At 46.0% G+C, this 24,464-nt stretch overlaps 3 protein-coding genes across 4 annotated transcripts in view; 1 reads left to right on the top strand and 2 right to left on the bottom strand.

Moving 5' to 3' along the window:
- The window catches only part of zgc:85936, a 10,231-nt gene extending 8,428 nt beyond the window's left edge, over window positions 1–1,803 (bottom strand). Inside the window, exon 1 of one of the 2 annotated variants that reach the window (XM_068215109.2) lies at window positions 1,605–1,803. In XM_068215109.2, the coding sequence (XP_068071210.2) occupies window positions 1,605–1,663 (59 nt within the window). In that variant the 5' untranslated portion in view covers window positions 1,664–1,803. 2 annotated transcript variants of the gene reach the window in all.
- A 1,106-nt stretch (window positions 1,804–2,909) lies between these two features.
- psmd3 (proteasome 26S subunit, non-ATPase 3) lies at window positions 2,910–12,997 on the bottom strand. Its single transcript, NM_200572.1, is given in 12 exon segments — window positions 2,910–3,166; window positions 3,259–3,309; window positions 3,385–3,540; window positions 3,780–3,883; window positions 6,808–6,927; window positions 7,070–7,184; window positions 7,268–7,371; window positions 8,853–9,043; window positions 9,120–9,256; window positions 11,090–11,227; window positions 12,059–12,249; window positions 12,756–12,997. Coding segments are annotated over 12 exon segments (1,512 nt in total). The 5' UTR covers window positions 12,883–12,997; the 3' UTR covers window positions 2,910–3,088.
- Window positions 12,998–22,737: 9,740 nt separating this feature from the next.
- Window positions 22,738–24,360, top strand: csf3b (colony stimulating factor 3 (granulocyte) b). Its single transcript, NM_001143754.2, has 6 exons — window positions 22,738–22,785; window positions 22,919–23,079; window positions 23,344–23,498; window positions 23,639–23,725; window positions 23,828–23,947; window positions 24,061–24,360. The coding sequence occupies exons 2-6, from the start codon at window positions 23,061–23,063 to the stop codon at window positions 24,235–24,237; spliced, it is 558 nt and encodes a 185-aa protein (NP_001137226.1). The 5' UTR covers window positions 22,738–22,785; window positions 22,919–23,060; the 3' UTR covers window positions 24,238–24,360.
- The last annotated feature ends 104 nt before the right edge of the window (window positions 24,361–24,464 follow it).

Genomic DNA, 24,464 nt, shown 5'->3' with positions numbered 1-24,464 from the left:
TGACACCTGTGCCTTAGTTCATTTGCTCCCATAGCTACCGCTCCGTAGATCAATTGGTACCGGGCCGCACAATAAACCAGTAATTATTTCCATTTCACTATCCGAGTCTGAACAAACTTTTATTTTGAAAAATTACAGTATTCTCTCGCTTACATCATGGTCACTTTAGCCCCAAGATTTAACCCACAACTAGCAAAATGAGTAGGAAACGGGCGTCTTCGGAAAGTTCCTTTGCTAAGGGGAAAAGGCCCAGTAAACGACCCACGAACTGCCAAGGTATGGATGGGCAACCCATTTGTCAACAAATCAGCATGGCTCTGCAAGAGGATCAACTGATGGAGATCACAAATGGGGCTGTTCACACATCGCGAACGCAAGTATGCTGTTTCCAATGGAGGTGCGCGGCATGACGTGCTCGAGCCAATGACTCCTGCAAGCTCACCACGAGTCACGTGACAAGAATTGACGGATCAGCTTCAGCTTGTGTGGAATATTCATATTTCGGTAAGACACGTTTTCTCAGACAAACACAGAACACACCAACACTGCTGTGCTTTTCGACAGGTAAAGTGTGTATCAGAGCGACAGCAATGTTGCGCCAGCTTGTCATCCTCTGGGGAAACGGTTGATGGTCGCCTAGCAACTTACAACCTACAAAACACCTCCCCACCCCAAAAATGGAGAAATCTGTAACCCGTCCTCCACAAAACACCGAGTCGCCGCACTGATTCACCTCGCAGCATTCCTCACACTAACCGGCAGAGCATTACAGATAACAAGCAAGTAGTGAACTGGGATAGCCTGTATATTTTCCCTGATGCGCCAGTGACTACACTGATATTTCTCTTGTTTAATGGGGTCAATTTAAAGGCAAAATCCTTCAGTTTTTCAGTTAGAAATGCTCTGCTGATGTTTTGCTTTTATATTTTACATCAGGCTATTATTTATTTGTTCATAAAGATATCTAGATATAGCAATAAACACACGGTTTGTTTGAAAACAACATTTTTTTTCATCATTTCTGCAAACTTATATGAGCAATATAGCATTAAATGTGGAGGGGGGCACACAATATTCTCCAGGGGGAAAACGGGGTTTCATGCAAAGAAAGTTTGGGAACCACTGCTGTATAGTTGCCTGACACGAGCTGCAGAATCAGAGTACTGTGAGAGTGATGGTGAACGACATTAAACGGAGCATCTGGTGCTCAAACACTGCAAACTCCGTAAAGCTGGGTCATATTCAGACTTACTGCTTAATAAAGTCTCAGAAATCACATCAACAGTCCAGCAAGCAGAGCTGTGTGCTGCTGAAGCCCCTCTCACACCACAGCAACGAGCTGAAGAGCGGAGAGAGGCGAGTGATGGAGGAGGAGCGATACAAACCCGACTGAAGCTCAGAGGCCTGCTGCTCCTCAACACACACACTGCAGCCGCTCCGAGCACTCACACACACACACACACACACACACACACACAGACAGGCAGCAGGAGGACGGAGCTTCACTGAGGAGCATCTCAGCACGCGTGATCAGTGTTTGTGTGTTGAATAAGCGCAGCGTGATGCTAATGAAGGGTTAGCCGCTAGCAGAGGTTAGCTGTTACCTGGCATCCGCTTCGCTCACTGCTTCCGCCAGTAAATGCTCCAGTTTGGCGCCGCTCATGATCTCTGCTGACCGGCTGCAGTGCAGGAGCCCGGCGCGCTGCTCATCCTCCTGCAGAAAACACTTTACACTGAATCACGCTTTCATTTTCTGTCTGACACTGCGAATGTTTACGCTGACACGCCGCTGGGATCCAAAACAAATTTTCCCTCCATTCAGCGCTTTCCGGTTCCGCCAGCGGACACAGCGCCGCCTGCTGCAGCGGAGGAGCGGCCACTCGCCCGGGCTACTGTGTGCTGGTCTCAGGTCAGCTCATCTCCATTCTCCAGTAGAGTGTCGCAGCAGCAGCTGATCACAGAACTGTAGTGAACTGAACCCGAGTCAGTCCAGTGTTCAGAGCTGAAGCTCAGTTCAGATCCATCCATACGCAGCTCCACAAGTGCCAAACCCAGCAGTGTGTGTGTGTGTGTGTGTGTGTGTGTGTGTGTTTAATCCTGCTGATCTCAGGGCTGTGGGCAGGTGGAGGGCTGCGGTGCGCTGGTGAAGTCACAGCTCAATCAGAATCAGAACCCAGTGAAGCCGGATCAAGACAGATTCACCCTCAGCACCAACACTACTGGACACACACACACACACACTGCAGAGCAGCTCACGGAGGAGCAATGACCACACACACACACACACACACACACACTGCAGAGCAGAGCAGCTCACGGAGGAGCAATGACCACACACACACACACACACACACACACACACACACACACACACACACACACACACACACACACACACACACACACACACACACACACTGCAGAGCAGAGCAGCTCATGGAGGAGCAATGACCACACACACACACACACACACACACACACACGCACACACACACACACACACACACACACACACACACACACACACACACACTGCAGAGCAGAGCAGCTCACGGAGGAGCAATGACCACACACACACACACACACACACACACACACACACACACACACACACACACACACACACACACACACACACACACACTGCAGAGCAGAGCAGCTCATGGAGGAGCAATGACCACACACACACACACACACACACACACACGCACACACACACACACACACACACACACACACACACACACACACACACACACACTGCAGAGCAGAGCAGCTCACGGAGGAGCAATGACCACACACACACACACACACACACACACACACACACACACACACACACACACACACACACACACTGCAGAGCAGAGCAGCTCATGGAGGAGCAATGACCACACACACACACAGCCTGCAGCACAGCGGCGTTTATTCAGCACATACACAACAGCAGAACACGGAGACTCATCAGCACATCAGTGTGTGTGTGTGTGTGTGTGTGTGTGTGTGTGTGGATCATTTCAGACAAAACAGCAGAAAAAAAAAACAATGGAGGCCGAGAGGAAACAGGAAGAGGAAGCGGCGCTGCGGCTCAGGGGAAGCTGTCATCATCATCTTCTGCCATCTCCTTAGCGAACTCCAGATCCTGCTGCTCCCGCTCACGCCTCTCCTGCGCACACACACACACACACAGACAGCCGGTCAGCAGTGTGTGTGTGTGTGTGTGTGTGTGCGTGTGTGCGTGTGTGTGTTCGGTCTCACCTCTGCAGACTCCAGATCTTTATTGTAGGCCTTCGGAGGAAAACGCATCGCCTGCAGAGAAACACAGCAGTCAGTCCTGTACACACACACACACACACACACACACACACACACACACTCCTCTACCTTCACAGACATGTTGTGTATGTCGAGGCAGAAGGCGATGCGCTGGTGGAAGGCGAGCTGCGGCTCTCGTGTGCTGTAGATGTCCATCGTCTCCTTCGACTGCACGAAGCCCTTCTCATGATTAATGCTGGCCTCGATCACACCGTCACGGATCGCCTGTGGACACACCATACATGCACACACACACACATGCGTGCGTATGCAAACACACACACACACATACACGCACACATGCGCGCGCGCACACACAATCTATGTTGGATCAGTTCAGCTAAAGATAAGCATTTTCTCACGTTCAGACTGGGTGTGTGTTACAGGGTGAGTGTGTTAGTCTGTGTGTGTGTGTGTGTGTGTGTGTGTGTGTGAGTGTGTTAGTGTGTGTTAAGGTGTCTGACCTTGGCCACGATGAACTCTGCGTCTTCAGGACTGTCGAGCTGCAGCTTCTGTGCAATATCAGCCAGAGAGATGCGCGAGTACGACAGACTGATCATCCTCACGCCTGCACACACACACACACACACACACATCAGGTCACTCTGCTGTTGTGTACTCATCCACAGAACCCTTCATGAGCTTTGCTGAACACAAAGGAGAAGCTTTGAGAAATGCTGAGAGCTGCAGCGGTTCATGTTGACAGTGTTTCCTGCTATGGGAGTCGGTGATTACGGCTTCAGCATTCTTCATGCAGGGCTGGAAATGAAGCTTTATTGTAGTGGCAGCCTCTGAAAATGCTGAGCAGCGTTACTACACGTCTTATATGAACAGATCGAGTTATATATTAAGCCTCTAATCACAACTAACAAATCAACAAACTCTGCCTGCGCTCAGCGGCCTGCACACACTGCTGCACGTGACGGAGATGAACTGAGGTAACAATAATCACAGTGCTGTTCTCACCGGTGCCGTCTCATACTGCACAGATGATGATGATGACAGAAATTATTATTGGCATCCGTCATCTTAACAGCAGAAACGGTCTCTAATAGGGATGTAACGGTATTGTAAATACCGTCATACCGCAATATTATTTTTTTCCGATATTACCGAAGTCGCATGACTCGGTAAAACTATAGGTCTTCTGAGAAAATTTGCTTAGGCGAATGAAGCGAACGGGAGGTAGCGAAAACTACAATACCCATCAGCCCATGCTTGACCATCATCCCTTGCGGTCTGTTGTCACTACAGATCCAGTAATGCGGAAATGGAGTGTGCTGCTAGAAGCGGGGATGAAAAGAGCTGGAAAACTCTAAGGCCCTGTTTACACTAATGTGTTTTAGTTTGAAAACGCATAAGTTTTGCTACGGTTACGCCAACCGTCCACACTACGCCAGAGTTCTCGAGCGCCGAAAACAGAGCGTTTCGAAATGTGTGGATAATGTCTCAGTGTGGATAATGGAAAACGGAGACATCTGAAAACGGAGGCGGGGCTGCAGACGTTCGCCTCTCTGATTGGGGCTTTTCCTGAATATTAAGTAGCCTAACACGCACAGTTCAGTCCTGCATTATCTCCGTGTAAGTTCAGACTTCGCAAGTTTGATCAAGGCTGCAGTCTCTTCTTCTCAGTTTGATATGGAAAAGCAGACTATACCGAGGACACGGGTAAATCTTCAAAGGGAACAGTGTACTTTATAACTTCATTCACATCACCCTGGCTTCGTTGTTTCACTTTATCAACAATAAAATGTAAACATGATTTAAGGAGCTGCCTATTTTCATTTTAATATTAGCAACTTAGACAGCAGACATGTTGAGGCGTCGTGCTGCATAAGATGAGCGTCATCTTCACTGTGTGGATATTTATAACAAAACGGAGCCGATAACAACTGCCTCCTTTCAATTTCAGTGAAAATACGAAACACACCCTCTCTTTTGCTGAGTATCGGTTTTAATAATCGATAATGGCCATTATAAAAGTATAACATACAATAAGTTTATACATTATAGGAAATAAAGGCAAGCGATCAGCCAATATACAGAATGTACGTGCTTACATTAATCATTAACTTATCTTTGCGCTCAGCCAAAACACGTTACCTGAGAACAAGTAATAGATTCCAATGACCAAAGTCAGGGAATATGTCGTTAGATAAAGACAACAAGATGAATGAAATATCCCGTTTAATAAATATAGTGAGATTGATCCAGCGGGAGATGCTTGATGAGAAGTCCGACTAGCAGAGCTCTCATCTGGGTAGATGGGCTGAGTGTGATTAAATGTTGAATGTGATGAGTTTTCAACAATACTAAATTGAAACTTTATTGTTTTTACATGGTTTAATAATTTTTTGTTATTAAAATTGAAGTTCCTGTTTCAAAGCTTACAGATAGATGGCTAATTTGTATGTCATTGACACTTTTGGCACTTTTTTGGAGTATTTTCATAAGTTTTGTTTTTTCCTGTAAATGATTCAATAAATACCGTACCGTGACATTCATACCGAGGTATTACCGTACCGTGAAATTCTGATACCGTTACATCCCTAGTCTCTAATGAGCTGCAGTATCAGCTTGATCTCGGTCAGCGCATGCTCTTCAGCGATGGTGAGCGCGGGGTCAGTCGCTGACAGCATCGTGATGATTAAATAAGGTTTGAACATCTCCTGCTTCATGTGTAGATTCAGCGGCAAACACTGCTACCTGAAAACTCCGTCCCAGCGGCTTTACAGCGAACGCTTCAGTCCTTTTCATAGCGGAGCTCGAACACTGGAAGTCTTTTAGCCACTCTTGGGAAAGTGTAGATGCTGGATCGACGTTCTCCACATGATCACTGATCAGACGAGCCGTTATCTGTCCCTTTAGCTGCTGTCTAAAACTCAATCTGTCAGTGCTGTGTTCATTCTCCATTATCCAGACCTCTGTAGCTCCGTCATCTGAACTGAGTGATTGACAGCTGATATTAACCAATCCATTGGTGTTCTGTTGTAGCGCTGTGGGCCAATAAGAAGAGCTTGAAGGCGGGGCAGGCATTGCGGGTTTGTTTACTGCAGCAAGTGGACATGACGACTGCTATACACACTGCTGAGCTGGGAAATGTGTGAAGGCCTCCTAAATCTACACGTGTGCTGAACATTGTGCTGTGAAAACCGGTCGCACGACAACAATATATGCACTCGCACAAATGCTCCAATATATACTGCGGCCACATAGACACAATTCCGGCTCATATGAGAGCAAAACGGTCACAATTTCCAGCCCTGCAAAGAACACAACTGCAGTAACTACAGCAGTCAGTGTCTCCTTCTGTTAAAGTGATGAAGGGTTATACGCGCTGACCTATGAGCCGCTAGCGTCTCCGTGAATAGGGAATGTTGAACTGTGTGTGTGTGTTTGTGTGTGTGTGTGTGTGTGTGTGTGTGTGTGAACGGCCCCTTGAAGCTGTTCAGCTGTAGATAGACTCGTCTGCGCACGGTGTGATGAACTCACCAGTTTTAATGACGTTGTGTCTCAGTCGGATGATCAGTGTGTACGTGCCGTCGGTCTGGAACTTCTCTCCAAACTGATCCAGGACCTGGTTAAACTTGGCCAGATTTCCAGTTCTCACGGCTGGAGGAGCAGAAGCGCAGACACAGAGAACACGGTCAGACCGACACCACTACACCGACACTGACCTCAGATCAGCACGGACACAGGAGTGTGTGTTTCTGTAGATGAGAGTGTGTGAGCAGGAAGTAGAGTGTGTGTTTACCTTGTGTGAGCAGGAAGTAGGGCATCAGCGAGCGCTTGAGCGACGGCTGCCGAAACTGAAGACGGTCAGGAATCTCCCCCAGCAGGAGCTCCACCACGATCAGCAGCTTGTGAACCTGCAGGACACACACCGTCATCACACACTTACACACGCAGTCTTCACATTCACAGCAGTGGACACACACACACACACACTCACAGTCTGCTTGAAGCCCACGGCGGTGTGCTGAGGGGCTTTGCGCAGGGCGTTGGTCAGGGTCCTCCTGGCCTCTGAGTACTCCAGCTGGATGGCTTTGATGCGGCCTGAAACAGATGATGTCCGGCTCAGTGTTGTGTGCCGGCGGGGGGGGTTTCAGCTCCTGACTACACTGACAACACACCACTTCTGCAGAGCTAACAGCTGTAACCGTCCTCCACTGCTCCGCCACACTAACACCCTTCACTGAGCGGCACATCTCTACTGGTTTATTTACTTCATGTCAAGCGATCTTTAACTTACATTGTCCTGTATACACTGCTGAGCAGCGCGCTGAATGGCGACGAACCGCACACCATGCGAGCCTCATTTAAAATGTTTACATTACAACTCGGTCATGGCGTATCGTGGTTCATCCAGTGTGATGCTCAATTCAACACCAGCGCTTCCCACATATAAGACTTTACCTCACGGCCGGTTCTGTGTGCGTGAGAAACTCCACACACTCGGGTGCTCTGCTGCTTCAGACTTCAGAGACGCGCTGCACATCTGACTTCGGTAGTCGCTTGGAGATGAGTGCGAGGACACGCCAAGAAAACCTTTCACTAAATAGACTGACTCAGCTCATGATCTAGGGTGACAATACATCCTCTTTTTCCTGGACATGTCCTCTATTGGAGACTGAAAAATGCATTCAGCAGGATTTCTAAAGCGCCGAACATGTCCCGGATTCTGCTTTCGTTTTCTATAGCTGTCATGTACAAGGTGTTCAATGCTAAACATTTCTGTTGGTTTAATTGTCTATTGAATAAGAATAAGAAATCCTTCTGTTGCTGAGGGTCATTACAGTTTAACAGACAGAATGGTGTTACTTTCTGGAACATGATACAGCCATACTCTTCTTATGATGCAAACACAGAGTAAACAGATCTGATCATGTAAATGTTTGTATTAACCATACTGCACATTTTTATTAATTTAACAATAACTTATAACAATAACTCTTTATGTCTGCTGGCCTGTGTAAAAGATATTTCTCAGCTCAAAACTGGATCACAAATTCATCAAGAAGCTGTGTGTGAAAATCACACAGACAGACTTTAGACGCTCCACCTTCAGCAGTTGATCAGTGAACAATGTTTTCTTCTGTTCCTGCTTCAGCTGTTTCTATCATCTGCTGATGGTAAGAAATAAATAACTGAAGTGACCTTTAATCAGCATTTTGCACTTTAAAATATGTATATTTTGTTTATTCAGGTAAGATATTTTTCAGGGTCTTAATATTTATTCTTTAATTACTTTAAATATATTCCTATATAAAGCTTCACATTTATGCAACCAGTAGTTAATATATTGGTCGTTTATTTCCATACTTACTGTGGCTGACTTTTGTTCTCAGTTTGATCTAGCCTTTCAGACATTCCTCTCAACAAAATAGGTAAAAGTAAAGTATTCATCATCTGATATCGCATTTATATCGGTATCGGTTCGTACTGAAGGCTGCATTATCGGAATCGTATCGGAAGTTAAAATGTTGTATCGGGACATCCCTACACACCGCTGTTCCCCTGTTTGAGGATCCTCTCACCTGTGTAGTACAGGTAGCGTGCCCACTCGTTGTTATTGGCCAGCTCGGGGAACACAGATTTGGACACCAGCTTCTCTGCCTGGTCGTACAGGTTGTACTGCAGGTAGTTGCGCAGCAGCAGGTTGAGCAGCGTGGCCTGACCGTCCGCATCGTGGCGCAGCGTGGCCGTCCGCAGCCGCGTGTGCAGGAAACTGAAACAGAACAGTATGAGCTAACTGCAGTGTGTGTGTGTGTGTGTGTGTGTGTGTGTGTGTGTGAACAGCTCACCTGCGCACCACGTCCAGCTGGTTCAGGAACTCATACACACGTGAGTGATAATAGTAGCACTTAGCGGCCACCAGATCCAGCGCACGGCGGTTCTGAGAGCCGATCTTCTGAAGGAGATCATCTGAGACTTTCTGAGCCTGTGGAGGAGACAATGCGTTCATTACTCATCAACACACACACACACACACACACTCACACTCACACTCACACTCTCACTCTCACTCTCACTCTCACACACACACACACACACACACACACACACACACACACACACACACACACACACACACACACACACACACTCACACACACTCACACACACATTCACACACTCACTCACACACTCACTCACACACTCACTCACACACTCACTCACTCACACACTCACACACTCACTCACACACTCACTCACACACACTCACTCACACACACACACACACACACACACACACACACACACTCTCACACACACACACACACACACACACACACTCACACACACACACACACAAATCTGCAGATCTCCAGCCCATCACTGAGTCTATTGATTAACCTGGGTAAATGTGTGTGCGTGTGTATTTATTGTGTTTTCATCTTGTTTTCAGTAAGATTGTTGACTAATATGAGTGTTTAGTTGGTGTGTGTACAGTGTGTGCAAACGTGCGTTCTGTGTTCTTGTTTCTAAAAACCAGAAACTGAAACTGAGAATCTGCTTTCAGAGTATTTCACAGTTCAGTTTTAGTCATCTTCATGTCTACAGTGGCGCTCCCTTCACAGTGCACTTTGCACACATTGACGTCATTTTGAACACAGCCGTTGCTCATGATGAAAGCTGTAGGAGTTTATGTTGCGTCTCCAAAGCTCGTGAAAGCAAAACACACCGCAAACGCTAATGCTTAATGTACAGTGGGTTATTGATGAAGTATCGGTGCTGTAAATGACACGGGCCTGCTGGGTAGAACACAGTGCAGAGGCTTACACCTGTAAAACTGCAAAAGTAGACTAAATAATCAATCAATCATCATCATCATCTTCATCATCTTCATCATCATCATCATCTTCATCATCATCATCATTAATATTATTATTATTAAAGTGGGATATTTTTTCATGTCCTAATAAATATTAATTGTCATTTCTTAATAAACGGCCTCATTCTTTCTTTATGTCTGTGGTTTCTACATGAGATCAGAGCAGGTGTTGTCTTCTGGAAGTGATTGTTTGTTGTGGAATAGGGTCTGTGATGTTCTCTATAATGTCTGTAAGGGAAACACACACTCTATATGTGCTGTTTACATGTATTTCAGCTGATGTGGAGAGCGAGTGCGTGCTTTATTAAACTAATACTGGATTATTTTAGGTGTGTGTTCTGCTCTACAGAAGCTGTTCCTCCGCCCCGTGCAGAGCTGCATTATGGGTGTTTTACGTTATAACTAGCGTGGCTCAAACGATGGATCTGCCGCAGAGAAACTCCGGGTTTTAGGAAACACTCGTCACTACAGCGCTCTCTCACAGACCATGCAGTGCTATGATGGCTCAGCCGCCAGTTACATCACTGTTTGGGAAACGCACCACTAGATAGACTTGCACTGTAAACATTAAAGTTAAACAGCTGTTATTATGATGATGATGATGTCCTATATTAGTTTAGTTATGATGGTTGTGAATAATTCAGCATAAATCTGCAGATGTTTTACTCATTCTCAGCAGAAACAGCAGGAGATGTCCACAGATTGTGTCTGGCGCTGCTCCTCACTGCAGATAATCACCAGGAACTGATATTCATGCATTATGAAGCCCGTTCTCTCTCCACTGCTCATTATTTTCATATAAGTCAACATTTTCCACTGGTTTTGTCATTTTCATAGTACACAGCTTCTGTTTACAGGCTCCTACATGAGCATGAGCAGTGTTTATCAGAACAGATTCAGCTTCATGTGTTGCTGCTGTAGATATGAGTGCAGTCTGACCTCTGTGTAGTGTTTGTTGTTGGTCAGGTACACCACCGTCAGCAGCTGCAGGTACGCCTCAACCTCAGGGATCAGCGGCACCGCGGCAGCTTTACCGGTGCGTGGTCTGAACGGCACGTCGCCCTCAATCTCCACCGGCTGCAGGAAACAAACATCAGATTAATTAATTCAGTGCTGCATCACAGAGGGAATGGAAATGACGGTGTGTAGCACAGCGGAGGAAAACATCCAGCTGAGGGTTAGAGATGCCCCCGTTTACAACTGTTGCTTTATAAAGAGTCATCTGAGAGTCGTGTAATGATCTGCCGTTCCTCCATCATTAGCGTGTATGAGTGGCCGGATGTGGTAAAACACGAGCGCCGCCTTCCCTTCAGACACGAGCAGCGTGCGGGTGTGTGTGTGTGTGTGTGTGTGTGTGTGTGTGTGACTGATCATGAGGAAACATTAACGAGTGACTGTTCTGCAGATACACAATAGCCGTGCTGCAGTGGGGGATTCGCCGGCCGCTTGCTAAAGGAAGGATCAGCAAGACTACTGGATGAAAATCTGTGTGGGACTCAGTCAGAGCTCGACAGGGCCGTTTGTCAGCACGCAGTGCATATGGAGCGGTTTCTGTCTCCTCCAGATCTCCAGCTGTGTGAGAGATTAATGGTCGCCTGCTTGCTTTTTCTAGCTTGAAAATAAAATAGTTTTAGACTCAAAACCACAACACGAGCCCAATAATGCACACTAGATCATGCATATCTTTCAATATGGTTGGAAAAGCAGACCCGCTACTGACACACGACAACACATGATCAATACTCTGATGAGGGAATGTGACACTCATCTACAGAGCCTCTGCTAGACCACTTCTGTGTTGATGTTCAGCATCGTGACCTTTAATGAAGAGCAAAACCTGTCCTGATCACCCAGAGCAGTGATCACGGTAATCAGCAGTGTGCTCAGCGCTGATGAAGGGTGTTTTACCTGCTCCAGGAAGCCGAGCAGAAACTCTTTCCCGGCGGCGTTTGCTGTGAAGAACCCGCTGACGGCTTTATGCAGGACGTTTGTGTTGAGGCGGCGGCTGGTGGAGGGCAGCGCCCGCAGAGCCCGCAGGACGAACCGCGGCTCCTTCCCCGACACCGCCTTCTCGATCTGCTTCACATGTTCCCGGATATCTGCAGTCACACACACACACACACACACACACACACACACACACACACACACACACACACACTACTGTAATAACACACTCCTCTGACAGCAGAGAGCAGATGACAGCACTGCTGTCTGTAAATGCAGAGATGATGATGAAGATCTGCAACACACTCCATCCTCATCATCACCAACCCGCTGCTGAGCGTCTGACCGTCTGGACATTCACAGAGTTCAGAACAGAAGCTGCTCCAGTCTCACTGCAGCTGTAGCAGATCTGTTAAACACGAGAGCCCGAAACAACATGTACTGTTCTGCTGCTCATCATCATCCAATAACAATGTGCGGTACTGTACAGTCCACTATTATAATGTGTTCTGACCGTCCAGAGTGGTCTGGTCCAGTCCCCTGTGTGTTATGGGTCAGTAATATACTGTATTATAGTGTTCTGACCGTCCAGAGTGGTCTGGTCCAGTCCCCTGTGTGTTATGGGTCAGTAATATACTGTATTATAGAGTGTTCTGACCGTCCAGAGTGGTCTGGTCCAGTTCCCGGGCCCCGCGCTGCTCCTCCTCCTTCATCTCCACATCCTGCGGCTCTGCGGTGTTTTTCTCCTTCGGTTTCTCTCGTCTCTTCGCCGTCGCCTCTTTCATGTTGCCGCCCGGTGTCGGTGTTCGGTGTCGGTAATTCTCCGGTAATGTAAATAAACAGCTCCTCTGAGTTGCTGCAGCTCAGAACTGATGCTGAAGATGACTGGCAAATCTGACGGCCGAACTGCACTCTGGGCCGTCGCGCTCTTGCTCGTGCGTGTTTTGGCGGACACGGGAGGAGATGCTGCCCCCTGCTGAGCCGCCAGAGGAACTAGAGCAGTGCTGTCTGTTATTTATGAAGTTTCAGTGACGATGTTTGTTTATTTCAGTGATGATGTTTGTTTATTTCAGTGATGATGTTTATTTCAGTGATGATGTTTATTTCAGTGATGATGTTTGTTTCAGTGATGATGTTTGTTTATTTCAGTGATGATGTTTGTTTATTTCAGTGATGATGTTTGTTCATTTTAGTGATGATGTTTGTTTATTTCAGTGACGATGTTTGTTTCAGTGATGATGTTTGTTTTAGTGATTTTTGTTTATTTCAGTGATGATGTTTGTTTATTTCAGTGATTATGTTTGTTTGTTTTAGTGATGATGTTTGTTTATTTCAGTGACGATGTTTGTTTTAGCGATAATGTTTGTTTTAGCGATGATGTTTGTTTTAGTGATGATGTTTATTTATTTAAGTGACGATGTTTGTTTCAGTGATGATGTTTGTTTATTTCAGTGATGTTTGTTTATTTCAGTGACGATGTTTGTTTCAGTGATGATGTTTGTTTATTTCAGTGATGTTTGTTTATTTCAGTGATTATGTTTGTTTATTTCAGGGATGATGTTTGTTTATTTCAGTGATGTTTGTTTGTTTTAGTGATGATGTTTGTTTATTTCAGTGATGATGTTTGTTTATTTCAGTGATGATGTTTGTTTGTTTTAGTGATGATGTTTGTTTATTTCAGTGATGATGTTTGTTCATTTTAGTGATGATGTTTGTTTTAGTGATGTTTGTTTATTTCAGTGATGATGTTTGTTTATTTCAGTGATGATGTTTGTTTATTTCAGTGATGATGTTTGTTTATTTCAGTGATGATGTTGGTTTATTTCAGTGATGATGTTTGTTTATTTCAGTGATGATGTTTGTTTATTTCAGTGATGATGTTTGTTTGTTTTAGTGATGATGTTTGTTTATTTCAGTGATGATGTTTGTTCATTTTAGTGATGATGTTTGTTTTAGTGATGTTTGTTTATTTCAGTGATGATGTTTGTTTATTTCAGTGATGATGTTTGTTTATTTCAGTGATGATGTTTGTTTATTTCAGTGATGATGTTTGTTTTAGTGATGATGTTTGTTTATTTTAGTGATGATGTTTGTTTCAGTGATGATGTTTGTTTGTTTTAGTGATGATGTTGGTTTATTTCAGTGATGATGTTTGTTTATTTCAGTGATGATGTTTGTTTTAGTGATGATGTTTGTTTATTTTAGTGATGATGTTTGTTTCAGTGATGATGTTTGTTTGTTTTAGTGATGATGTTTGTTTATTTCAGTGATGATGTTTGTTTATTTCAGTGATGATGTTTGTTCATTTCAGTGATGATGTTTGTTTTAGTGATGATGTTTGTTTATTTTAGTGATGATGTTTGTTTCAGTGATGATGTTTGTTTGTTTTAGTGATGATGTTTGTTTATTTCAGTGATGATGTTTGTTTATTTCAGTGATGATGTTTGTTTATTTCAGTGATGATGTTTGTTCATTTCAGTGATGATGTTTGTTTTAGTGATGATGTTTGTTTATTTTAGTGAGGATGTTTGTTTGTTTTAGTGATGATGTTTGTTTATTTCAGTGATGATGTTTGTTTCAGTGATGATGTTTGTTTATTTCAGTGATGATGTTTGTTTATTTCAGTGATGATGTTTGTTCATTTTAGTGATGATGTTTGTTTTAGTGATGATGTTTGTTTTAGTGATGTTTGTTTATTTCAGTGATGATGTTTGTTTCAGTGATGATGTTTGTTTATTTCAGTGATGATGTTTGTTTATTTCAGTGATGATGTTTGTTCATTTTAGTGATGATGTTTGTTTTAGTGATGATGTTTGTTTATTTCAGTGATGATGTTTGTTTTAGTGATGATGTTTGTTTATTTTAGTGATGATGTTTGTTTCAGTGATGATGTTTGTTTGTTTTAGTGATGATGTTTGTTTATTTCAGTGATGATGTTTGTTTATATTATTCTTCTGGAAAAATACAGGTTTATTTTATAGAGTATATTGCGGTTATTCCCGATGAAACCAGAGTGTGGAGGAAATCTGTGTTGATAAATCAGAGAGCAAGAGAGAAGCATTGCCTTATGAAATGCAGAGAGTTTGACGGGAAGCTTTTCAATATTATAATGACGTAGGAAGGGAAAGTTTAAGCCTCTCAGCTGTGAGAGAATATAATTCAGGTTATAATTCCAAATCGATGTAGTTTAAAGGTGCAGTTTAATGTATTAAAATTAGAACATGTGCTCCTCCATGCTCTTAAGTGTTCATCACACCTGCTGTCTAAATGTCATGTGTTCTCCAAACACAGGGAAATAATCATCTTGTCTATTGTTTATTAATGTAGTCTGCTTATTGTAGGACCAAAGCAGCAGATTAATCTGGATAAGCAGTCAGTGAGTGCTGCTCTTCTCCATTTATAGAGATTTTGCTTTAAAGATGAGGTTTTATGGGTTTTTCTGTAATTGGAGTAACATGATCACCACAGCGTGTGGGTTAATTTTAGCTTATAACAGCATCGCCATCTGTCTCAGATAATAATTCACATTTAGTGGAAACTAGAAAATGTGCTAATGACTCCTGAAGCTACGACAACTTACTTTTTCCAAAGAGAATAGTGTCATCGGCTCAGTGATGATGACCACTTCCCTCTCTGCTGTACTGATGCCTACAAGATCCCTCAGTTTACTGTGATCTGCTCATGACTGCGCAGCCTGTAGAAATACACGAGGACAAATGAGACATCCTCGGCGTATGTTCACCTCAAATCTAGATGGAGGCCTTTAAACCTAATCCTAATCAATGCCTAAATAATTACTACCCTTGTTATTGGACCAAGTGAATCCCGGATCATCAGGAAATATTGGCCTCCAAGTGTCTATCGATTCCTATCATTAGTAGATTTACTTTTGTAGTAGTGGAGGAACCTTTGCCAGGTGGCCAACGATCAAGAAGATTACTCACTCACTCCATCACTCACTCACTCACTCGCTCACTCACTCGCTCGCTCACTCGCTCACTCACTCACTCACTCACTCACTCACTCACTCGCTCACTCACTCCATCACTCACTCACTCACTCACTCCATCACTCACTCACTCACTCACTCGCTCACTCACTCACTCACTCACTCACTCCATCACTCACTCACTCACTCACTCGCTCACTCACTCACTCACTCACTCACTCCATCACTCACTCACTCACTCACTCGCTCACTCACTCCATCACTCACTCACTCCATCACTCCATCACTCACTCACTCACTCACTCACTCCATCACTCACTCACTCACTCACTCACTCGCTCACTCACTCACTCACTCACTCACTCCATCACTCACTCACTCACTCACTCGCTCACTCACTCACTCACTCACTCACTCCATCACTCACTCACTCACTCACTCGCTCACTCACTCCATCACTCACTCACTCCATCACTCCATCACTCACTCACTCACTCACTCACTCCATCACTCACTCACTCACTCACTCACTCGCTCGCTCGCTCACTCACTCCATCACTCACTCACTCACTCACTCACTCACACTCACTCACTCACTCACTCACTCGCTCACTCACTCGCTCGCTCACTCACTCACTCCATCACTCACTCACTCACTCACTCACTTACTCACTCGCTCGCTCACTCACTCGCTCCATCACTCACTCACTCACTCACTCACTCACTCACTCACTCACTCGCTCACTCACTCGCTCCATCACTCACTCACTCACTCACTCACTCGCTCGCTCACTCACTCACTCCATCACTCACTCACTCACTCACTCACTCGCTCACTCACTCGCTCCATCACTCACTCACTCACTCACTTACTCACTCACTCGCTCACTCACTCACTCACTCCATCACTCACTCACTCACTCACTCACTCGCTCGCTCACTCACTCACTCCATCACTCACTCACTCACTCACTCACTCGCTCACTCACTCGCTCCATCACTCACTCACTCACTCACTTACTCACTCACTCGCTCACTCACTCGCTCCATCACTCACTCACTCACTCACTCACTCGCTCGCTCACTCACTCACTCCATCACTCACTCACTCACTCACTCACTCACTCACTCGCTCCATCACTCACTCACTCACTCACTTACTCACTCACTCGCTCACTCACTCGCTCCATCACTCACTCACTCACTCACTCACTCACTCGCTCGCTCACTCACTCACTCCATCACTCACTCACTCACTCACTCACTCACTCACTCGCTCACTCACTCGCTCCATCACTCACTCACTCACTCACTTACTCACTCACTCGCTCACTCACTCACTCCATCACTCACTCACTCACTCACTCGCTCGCTCGCTCACTCACTCACTCCATCACTCACTCACTCACTCACTCACTCGCTCACTCACTCACTCACTCACTCGCTCACTCACTCCATCACTCACTCACTCACTCCATCACTCACTCACTCACTCACTCCATCACTCACTCACTCACTCACTCACTCCATCACTCACTCACTCCATCACTCACTCACTCACTCACTCCATCACTCACTCACTCACTCACTCACTCCATCACTCACTCACTCACTCACTCCATCACTCACTCACTTGCTCACTCACTCCATCACTCACTCACTCCATCACTCGCTCGCTCACTCACTCACTCCATCACTCACTTACTCACTCACTCACTCACTCACTTCATCACTCACTCACTCACTCCATCACTTGCTCACTCACTCCATCACTCGCTCACTCACTCACTCACTCCATCACTCACTCACTCACTCACTCCATCACTCACTCAATCACTCAATCACTTGCTCACTCACTCACTCACTCACTCAATCACTCAATCACTCGCTCACTCACTCACTCACTCGCTCACTCACTCCATCACTCACTCGTTCACTCACTCACTCACTCGCTCACTCACTCCATCACTCACTCGTTCACTCACTCCATCACTCACTCATTTACTGTTCGGCTGAGTCCCTTTATTAATCAGAGGTCGCCACAGAGGAATGAACCACCAACTATTGCAGCATACATTTTAAATATCGGATGCTCTTCCAGCTGCAACCCATCACTGGGAAACACCCACTCTCACTCTCATTCACACACACACACGGACAATTTAGCTTACCCAGTTCCCCTATAGCGCATGTGTTTGGACTGTGGGGGAAACCGGAGCACCCGGAGGAAACCCACACCAACACGGGGAGAACATGCAAACTCCACACAGAAACACCAACTGACCCAGCCGAGACTCAAACCAGCGACCTTCCTGCTGTGAGGCGACAACAGTAACCACTGTGCCACCGCATCGCCCAAATTTATTAGAGGTGAAATAAAACTGTCCTCCAGTTATGATATGCACATCAGGACATTTAGTCACCAATGTTTAATTTAATTATCTAATAACCATTTCAGTCATATCTGTAAATATTCATCATCAGAAGCGTTATGATAACAGCAGATATGATCTGAATGAGGAGATGGCCACTGCTCTCCTATTAAAACGGCTGAGTGCAGTCATTAGACCAGCAGAACACTCGCAACACCAGACACCATTCCCCATCCGTGTTCAGCTGCAGAGCGCCATTCCTGGAAAAACTCAAATCAGTTTTAAATTATTTCACAATCAAGAAGAGTGCTATAAGCTGAAACACAACCCGCCGGCATTCATAGACAGCACAGAACCGACACGAACAGTCCAGTTCAGAGAACCCGAATGCTGAGACCAACGCCACTGTTCATTCAGCTCAGCTTGATTTATACAGCGCTTCTACAATGTGGACTGAGTCTAACAGCTGAGCACAGAAGATCACACAGTGAATGTAAACAGTGTAGTTCAGTGTTCAGAGCTTCAGTTCAGTTCAGCTCAGCTCAGTTCAGTTCAGCTCAGTTCAGCTCAGTTCAGCTCAGCTCAGTTCAGTTCAGTTCAGCTCAGTTCAGTTCAGTTCAGTTCAGTTCAGTTCAGCTCAGTTCAGTTCAGCTCAGTTCAGCTCAGCTCAGTTCAGCTCAGTTCAGTTCAGTTCAGTTCAGCTCAGCTCAGTTCAGTTCAGTTCAGCTCAGTTCAGTTCAGTTCAGCTCAGCTCAGTTCAGTTCAGTTCAGCTCAGTTCAGTTCAGTTCAGTTCAGTTCAGTTCAGCTCAGTTCAGTTCAGCTCAGTTCAGCTCAGCTCAGTTCAGCTCAGTTCAGTTCAGTTCAGTTCAGCTCAGCTCAGCTCAGTTCAGCTCAGTTCAGCTCAGCTCAGTTCAGCTCAGTTCAGTTCAGTTCAGGTCAGTTCAGTTCAGTTCAGTTCAGCTCAGTTCAGCTCAGTTCAGCTCAGTTCAGTTCAGTTCAGTTCAGTTCAGTTCAGTTCAGCTCAGTGTGGTTTCATAATCACTACTGAGAGACGGGTCTTATTTAGACATGATCTGGGAATGTGGTCTAGTTTACCCATTCTGGTGTAAAATGGTGAGAATAATGGAGGATTGGTTGTGAGTTACCTGTAGAGACACGGCTATGCCTTCTGGGTGACAAATTAGTGATCCCTAATATAGGTAAAAATCCCTTATTCTTCTCAAGATAGGATGCATTACAGCTGCTGTGATGATACTCCGCAACTGGAAGCATCCCAGAATGCCAGAAATGAAGGAGTGGATTAATGGGGTGATGGAAACTGCATCATATGAGTGTGTGCTGGGGAGATTGAACAATGAGGGAGAAGTGTACATAGAAAGTGGGATGATCTCTGGCAACATTTACAATTAGGATAAATGAATATGTGCATTCAAAGTACCACAACCCTAATTTCCACATATGTAATATGTAACATGTGTCATGTGTATGTGTAGGGTGACGTGTGCTCTCTGTTCTTGGCTGTTGAACAATAAAAAAAGTTGAATTACAAAAATATTCACTACTGAGAGTCCAAACACTGAAGAGTAAATCCATCCATCTCTACAGACCCTGAACCATGCAGGCCAGCGGCGACAGCGGAGAGGAACAAACTTCAGCACCTGGCGAAAGAGAAGAATCAAAACACCTGGAGAGAAACCAGGCTCAGATGGGCAGCACCGCTTCTCCACTGGGCAAACGTCCTGTGCAGAGCTGCATACTGGCGCCGGAGGCTGTTCAATCGAGGACAGAACGAAGCACCAGATGACGAATAGAGGCCCGAATAGTCAATCAGACATATAAATAATTTAATATAAAGAACTGAGCAAAGGAAGTGCTGTACGGCCACCGCCTGTGCATTGAGTAACGTCAGAAACGTAAAGAAGGACAAATAAAGCGGAAACTAAACTCAGTCATTTAATCTGCGGCTTCCTCATCATCCTGTGAAGCGTCCTCAATCTGACCAAGACCAGGCTCAACGCCCCAATGACAGCTCACAGCTCACGGCCACATCGAGTCGGCTGATTCGCCCTCTCCGCGTGCCTTTAGGATTGTAGGCCAAATCTTGGCTCTAATTTGAGGAAGATCTTCAGCAAATCTCAGACTCGAGCTGTTCTCCGCTGCAGCCCTGACGCGTCCCGATGTGTTCTGGATCCCTCTAGGCGAGTGACTCCTGCTTCCTCTTCCCCAGACGCTGTGTGACGGGGATCTCCTCTGTTCATGTGCTTGGTTCTCGAGGCAGAATTGTCTGGCATATCTTGATGTTTCAGTTTCAATATCTTCGACTGATTCCAGGAACCCGTGTCATCTTCTCGAGTCATTTTCCCGTCAACATGTGAGGTCGATAGTCAGCTGTGAGTCTTCTGTTCATGGAGTTTTCTCCTCCATCCATCAGTGGCGTCTGATTATGTCTAAGTTAGACAGGGAAACTGCACAGTGTTCTTCAGGAGAGCTGTTCTGGATGCAGGAGGAGCTCGCTGTAGCTGGACATGATGGAAGTTCCTCTTCTGAAAGCTCGAAGACAGCGGACGTCTGTGATGGAGGGTTAGCTAAATCTGCCGCAGCGGCTTGTCTAGCAGCCTTCATGGTTCTGTGTGGGCGTGTGGATGATGGAGGACTGATCAATAACAGTCCGAGTCTGCGCAGGTTCTGCACTCTGTCTTCTTGTTTCAGTGTTGTGGTTTTGGTCCAGGCGTTCGCTATATAAAGCGTGGTCAGGTCACACACCGGAAGTTTTTAGCATTCTCCTTGCACACACGCAGGGCATCATGGGTAATTTGCGTTCTAAGAAGAAGATCTGTAAAACTACAGTAATAATGCGGAGTGATGAAACACTGTCGCTGACAAACATGCTAATGCTAACCCTCTGTGATGGGCTGATGGACGAGCTCAGGACGCTTCAGGCGTTTGTGCTGTGGAAGTTCACAGTAACGTGCGGCTCTGATAACTGATGAAGCACTCGTGCAGGAGTATAGCAGAGCTGTTGTTCTCTGACTCGCCGCCTCCTCAGTATTAGGATTATAGGCAGGCCCGTGCACACATGGGGCTCAACCTGTGCAGTGCACGTGCCCTATTTAGTGTTGGATAGAAAGTGCCCTTCCAAAATGATCAAAAGTGCCCCGCGACACACCCTCACTCCCGTCGTTCAGTAGACGCGCGACAACATCGATCTTGAGTACGCGCGCTCCACCCCCTCCCCCCCTTACAGTACGCGCTCGACAACACAGCTGATGAGAACGCGCACAACAACCCCCACCCCACACCTGGCGCCCTTTATTTAGTTAAACATCTACTGAAACACAAGCAAACAGCACTAGTGTACACGGCCTTTACCCTCTTATTAATCTGGGGTCGCCACAGCGGAATGAACCGCCTGCTTGAAAATTACATAACAATATTCATTCATTCATTTTCTTGTCGGCTTAGTCCCTTTATTAATCCAAGGTCACCACAGCGGAATGAACCACCAACTTATCCAACAAGTTTTTACGCAGCGGATGCCCTTCCAGCTGCAACCCATCTCTGGGAAACACCCACACACACATTCTCACACACACACACTCATACACTACGGACAATTTAGCCTACCCAATTCACCTGTACCGCATGTGTTTGGACTGTGGGGGAAACCGGAGCACCCAGAGAAAACCCACGCGAACACAGGGAGAACATGCAAACTCCACACAGAAACACCAACTGACCCGAGGTTTGAACCAGCGACCTTCTTGCTGTGAGATGACAGCACTACCCACTGCGCCATTGCCTCGCCCCTAGATAACAATATTAATAAGTATAATAATAATTACAAAAAAAAACTGATGTGAGGTGGTGAAATACACGGGCCCCTGCCTTGGGTTTGCTGCAGCCGCGGGGCCCAAAATGTTGTTGACCCGGCCCGGTCTCCTCATGATTATTGATTATTTTAGACTGATTGATGGAGGAGGAAGTGTAGTGAATAACCATAAAGCCTCATTACAGCTCCATCATTAGTCTCGCCTGCAGCAGTGCTGTAATAATCCCGCATCAGTGGCGGGGAAACGGCGGATTGCTCAACGCGGCTGTGACGCGGCTCCGGGCGTCATTGGGGCTCTGCTGCTGCGGTTTCTGCTTCTGCTTCCTGCTCTGACGAAACTGCAGAATTCCCGGGATCTGAAGCTCTAATCCGCGTTTAATCCCCGCTCAATAACGCTCTGTGTACCGGTGTGAACGGCGATATGAGTGACGGAGCGGTTTATTCCCGGTGCAGCGGCGGCAGGTCTGCGGTTGGAGTCCTGCGGGCTCCGAGTGCGCATGCGCTCCCGGTGTTCGCCAGCGTAGACACGCGGTGCAGGTGAGCCACGTGTGTGTGTGTGTGTGTGTGTGTGTGTGTGTGCGTGGGTGGGTGTTTCAGGAAGAGCATCCGCCGGTAAACACCGGCTCGAGTAACCCCGAGGACTGACTGACTGTTTCCTTCTTTTTGTCAGTGTTTTTCGCAACGCTTCAGACGCAATAACGCGACGCCGATCAGTCATGGAAGTTTCCCCAGTTGAACAATCAGGCTCTTTAAAAGCCTCCAGATCCGCACAGCAGCACCCAACACCGGACACCGAGCACCGGCGAGCCGCCATGAAGACCTGCTGCCTCCGTGAGATATTAATATTATTATTGATCATTGTGATGATGATTATTATTATTATTGATCATTGTGATGATGATTATTATTATTATTGATCATTGTGAAGATTATGATGATTATTATTGATCATTGTGACGATGATTATTATTATTATTGATCATTGTGATGATTATTGTAGTCATCATGAGGAGACTCAGTGACCTGCTCTCTGTCTTATAATGCAGTAATACTGTCTGATGGAGGATAATCATCTTTCTCCTTCATGTTCCTCAGTTCTGCTGCACCTCTGTGTGTGCCAGCTGCTGTGTGTGCCCCTACAGCCACAGCTAACACACACACACACTGAACACACTCTGAGAGCCTTGAGTTTGGCCAAGAAGATCCTAAACGACATTCCAGCTGTGCAGGAGCTCTGCGCACCCAACACTGTGAGCATCCCCCAACACACACACACACACACACACACACTGAACACACACACACACATGGTTAGAGATGCTCCAACAGTAACAGCTGTTCTCCTAACGTAAGTGTGTGTGTGTGTGTGTGTGTGTGTGTGTGTGTGCAGGGTTTGAGTTCCTCCACTGAGGAGTTTTTATCCAGTGAGTTCCAGATCCCGACGTTGCCGCTGCTCAAATCTGAGGATTTAACACTGGTAAATACACACTAACACCTGTAAATACACACTTATGTTGCATGTGTGTGCAGTGTTTGTAGGTGTATAGTGGTGTGTCTAACATTGTGTGTGTGTGTGCAGGAGGAGCGTGTGCAGCGGATGCTCATCGGTCTGGAGCTTCATCACAGAGTCCTGCTGAAGCTGCTGGAGCCCTGCCGCCCAGAGAACCTACTGAACGACCTCGCAGAGCTGCGCACGCTGGTGAGTGTGTGTGTGTGTGTTACTGACTGACACTAGTGTACAGTGGTGAGCGTGTGTGTATTACTGACTGGTATTAGTGTGTACTGGTGTGTAATGCGCTCTGTGTTCTGCAGCTCCTCCTCCAGGTGCCCTCTGCTGGTCCTCAGGTGTTGCCGCACACACACACTCTCTCGGCTCCACTCAGCCAGTTCAAGCTGCAGGTGCGTGTGCGCGCGACACTCCGGCAGCTGCGCAGCTTCATGCAGGACGTGTTCCGCAGCCTGCGCTGCATCAGTGTGTCTCAATGCTAACTGCACGCACATACACACACACCATGACTTTCGCTACATATTTATATATTTAATATTTATTGTTTTGAACATTTGTTATTTTGGTAGCCGACACATGTTGTGTTTAACACATGTTGACCGACACATGTTGTGTGTTTAACACATGTTGTGCCCTGTGGGTGCGCTGTAATGTTCTATTTAAATGTATTTATTATTAAATTATTTTCCTGAACTGGTCTTGTGGACGT

The sequence above is a fragment of the Danio rerio genome, chromosome 19 (genome assembly GCF_049306965.1).
Source record: "Danio rerio strain Tuebingen ecotype United States chromosome 19, GRCz12tu, whole genome shotgun sequence".
In the NCBI taxonomy this organism is placed as follows: Eukaryota; Metazoa; Chordata; class Actinopteri; order Cypriniformes; family Danionidae; genus Danio; species Danio rerio.
Note: the sequence above shows the minus strand (reverse complement) of the source record. Positions and strands in the feature narration are given on the sequence as shown.

Bases quoted from the DNA above. Each gene is read 5' to 3' on its own strand.
- csf3b (NM_001143754.2), top strand. The intron at 23,499-23,638 runs GTGAGCATCCCC...GTGTGTGTGCAG, and splicing joins AGCTCTGCGCACCCAACACT to GGTTTGAGTTCCTCCACTGA. The intron at 23,948-24,060 runs GTGAGTGTGTGT...TGTGTTCTGCAG, and splicing joins TCGCAGAGCTGCGCACGCTG to CTCCTCCTCCAGGTGCCCTC.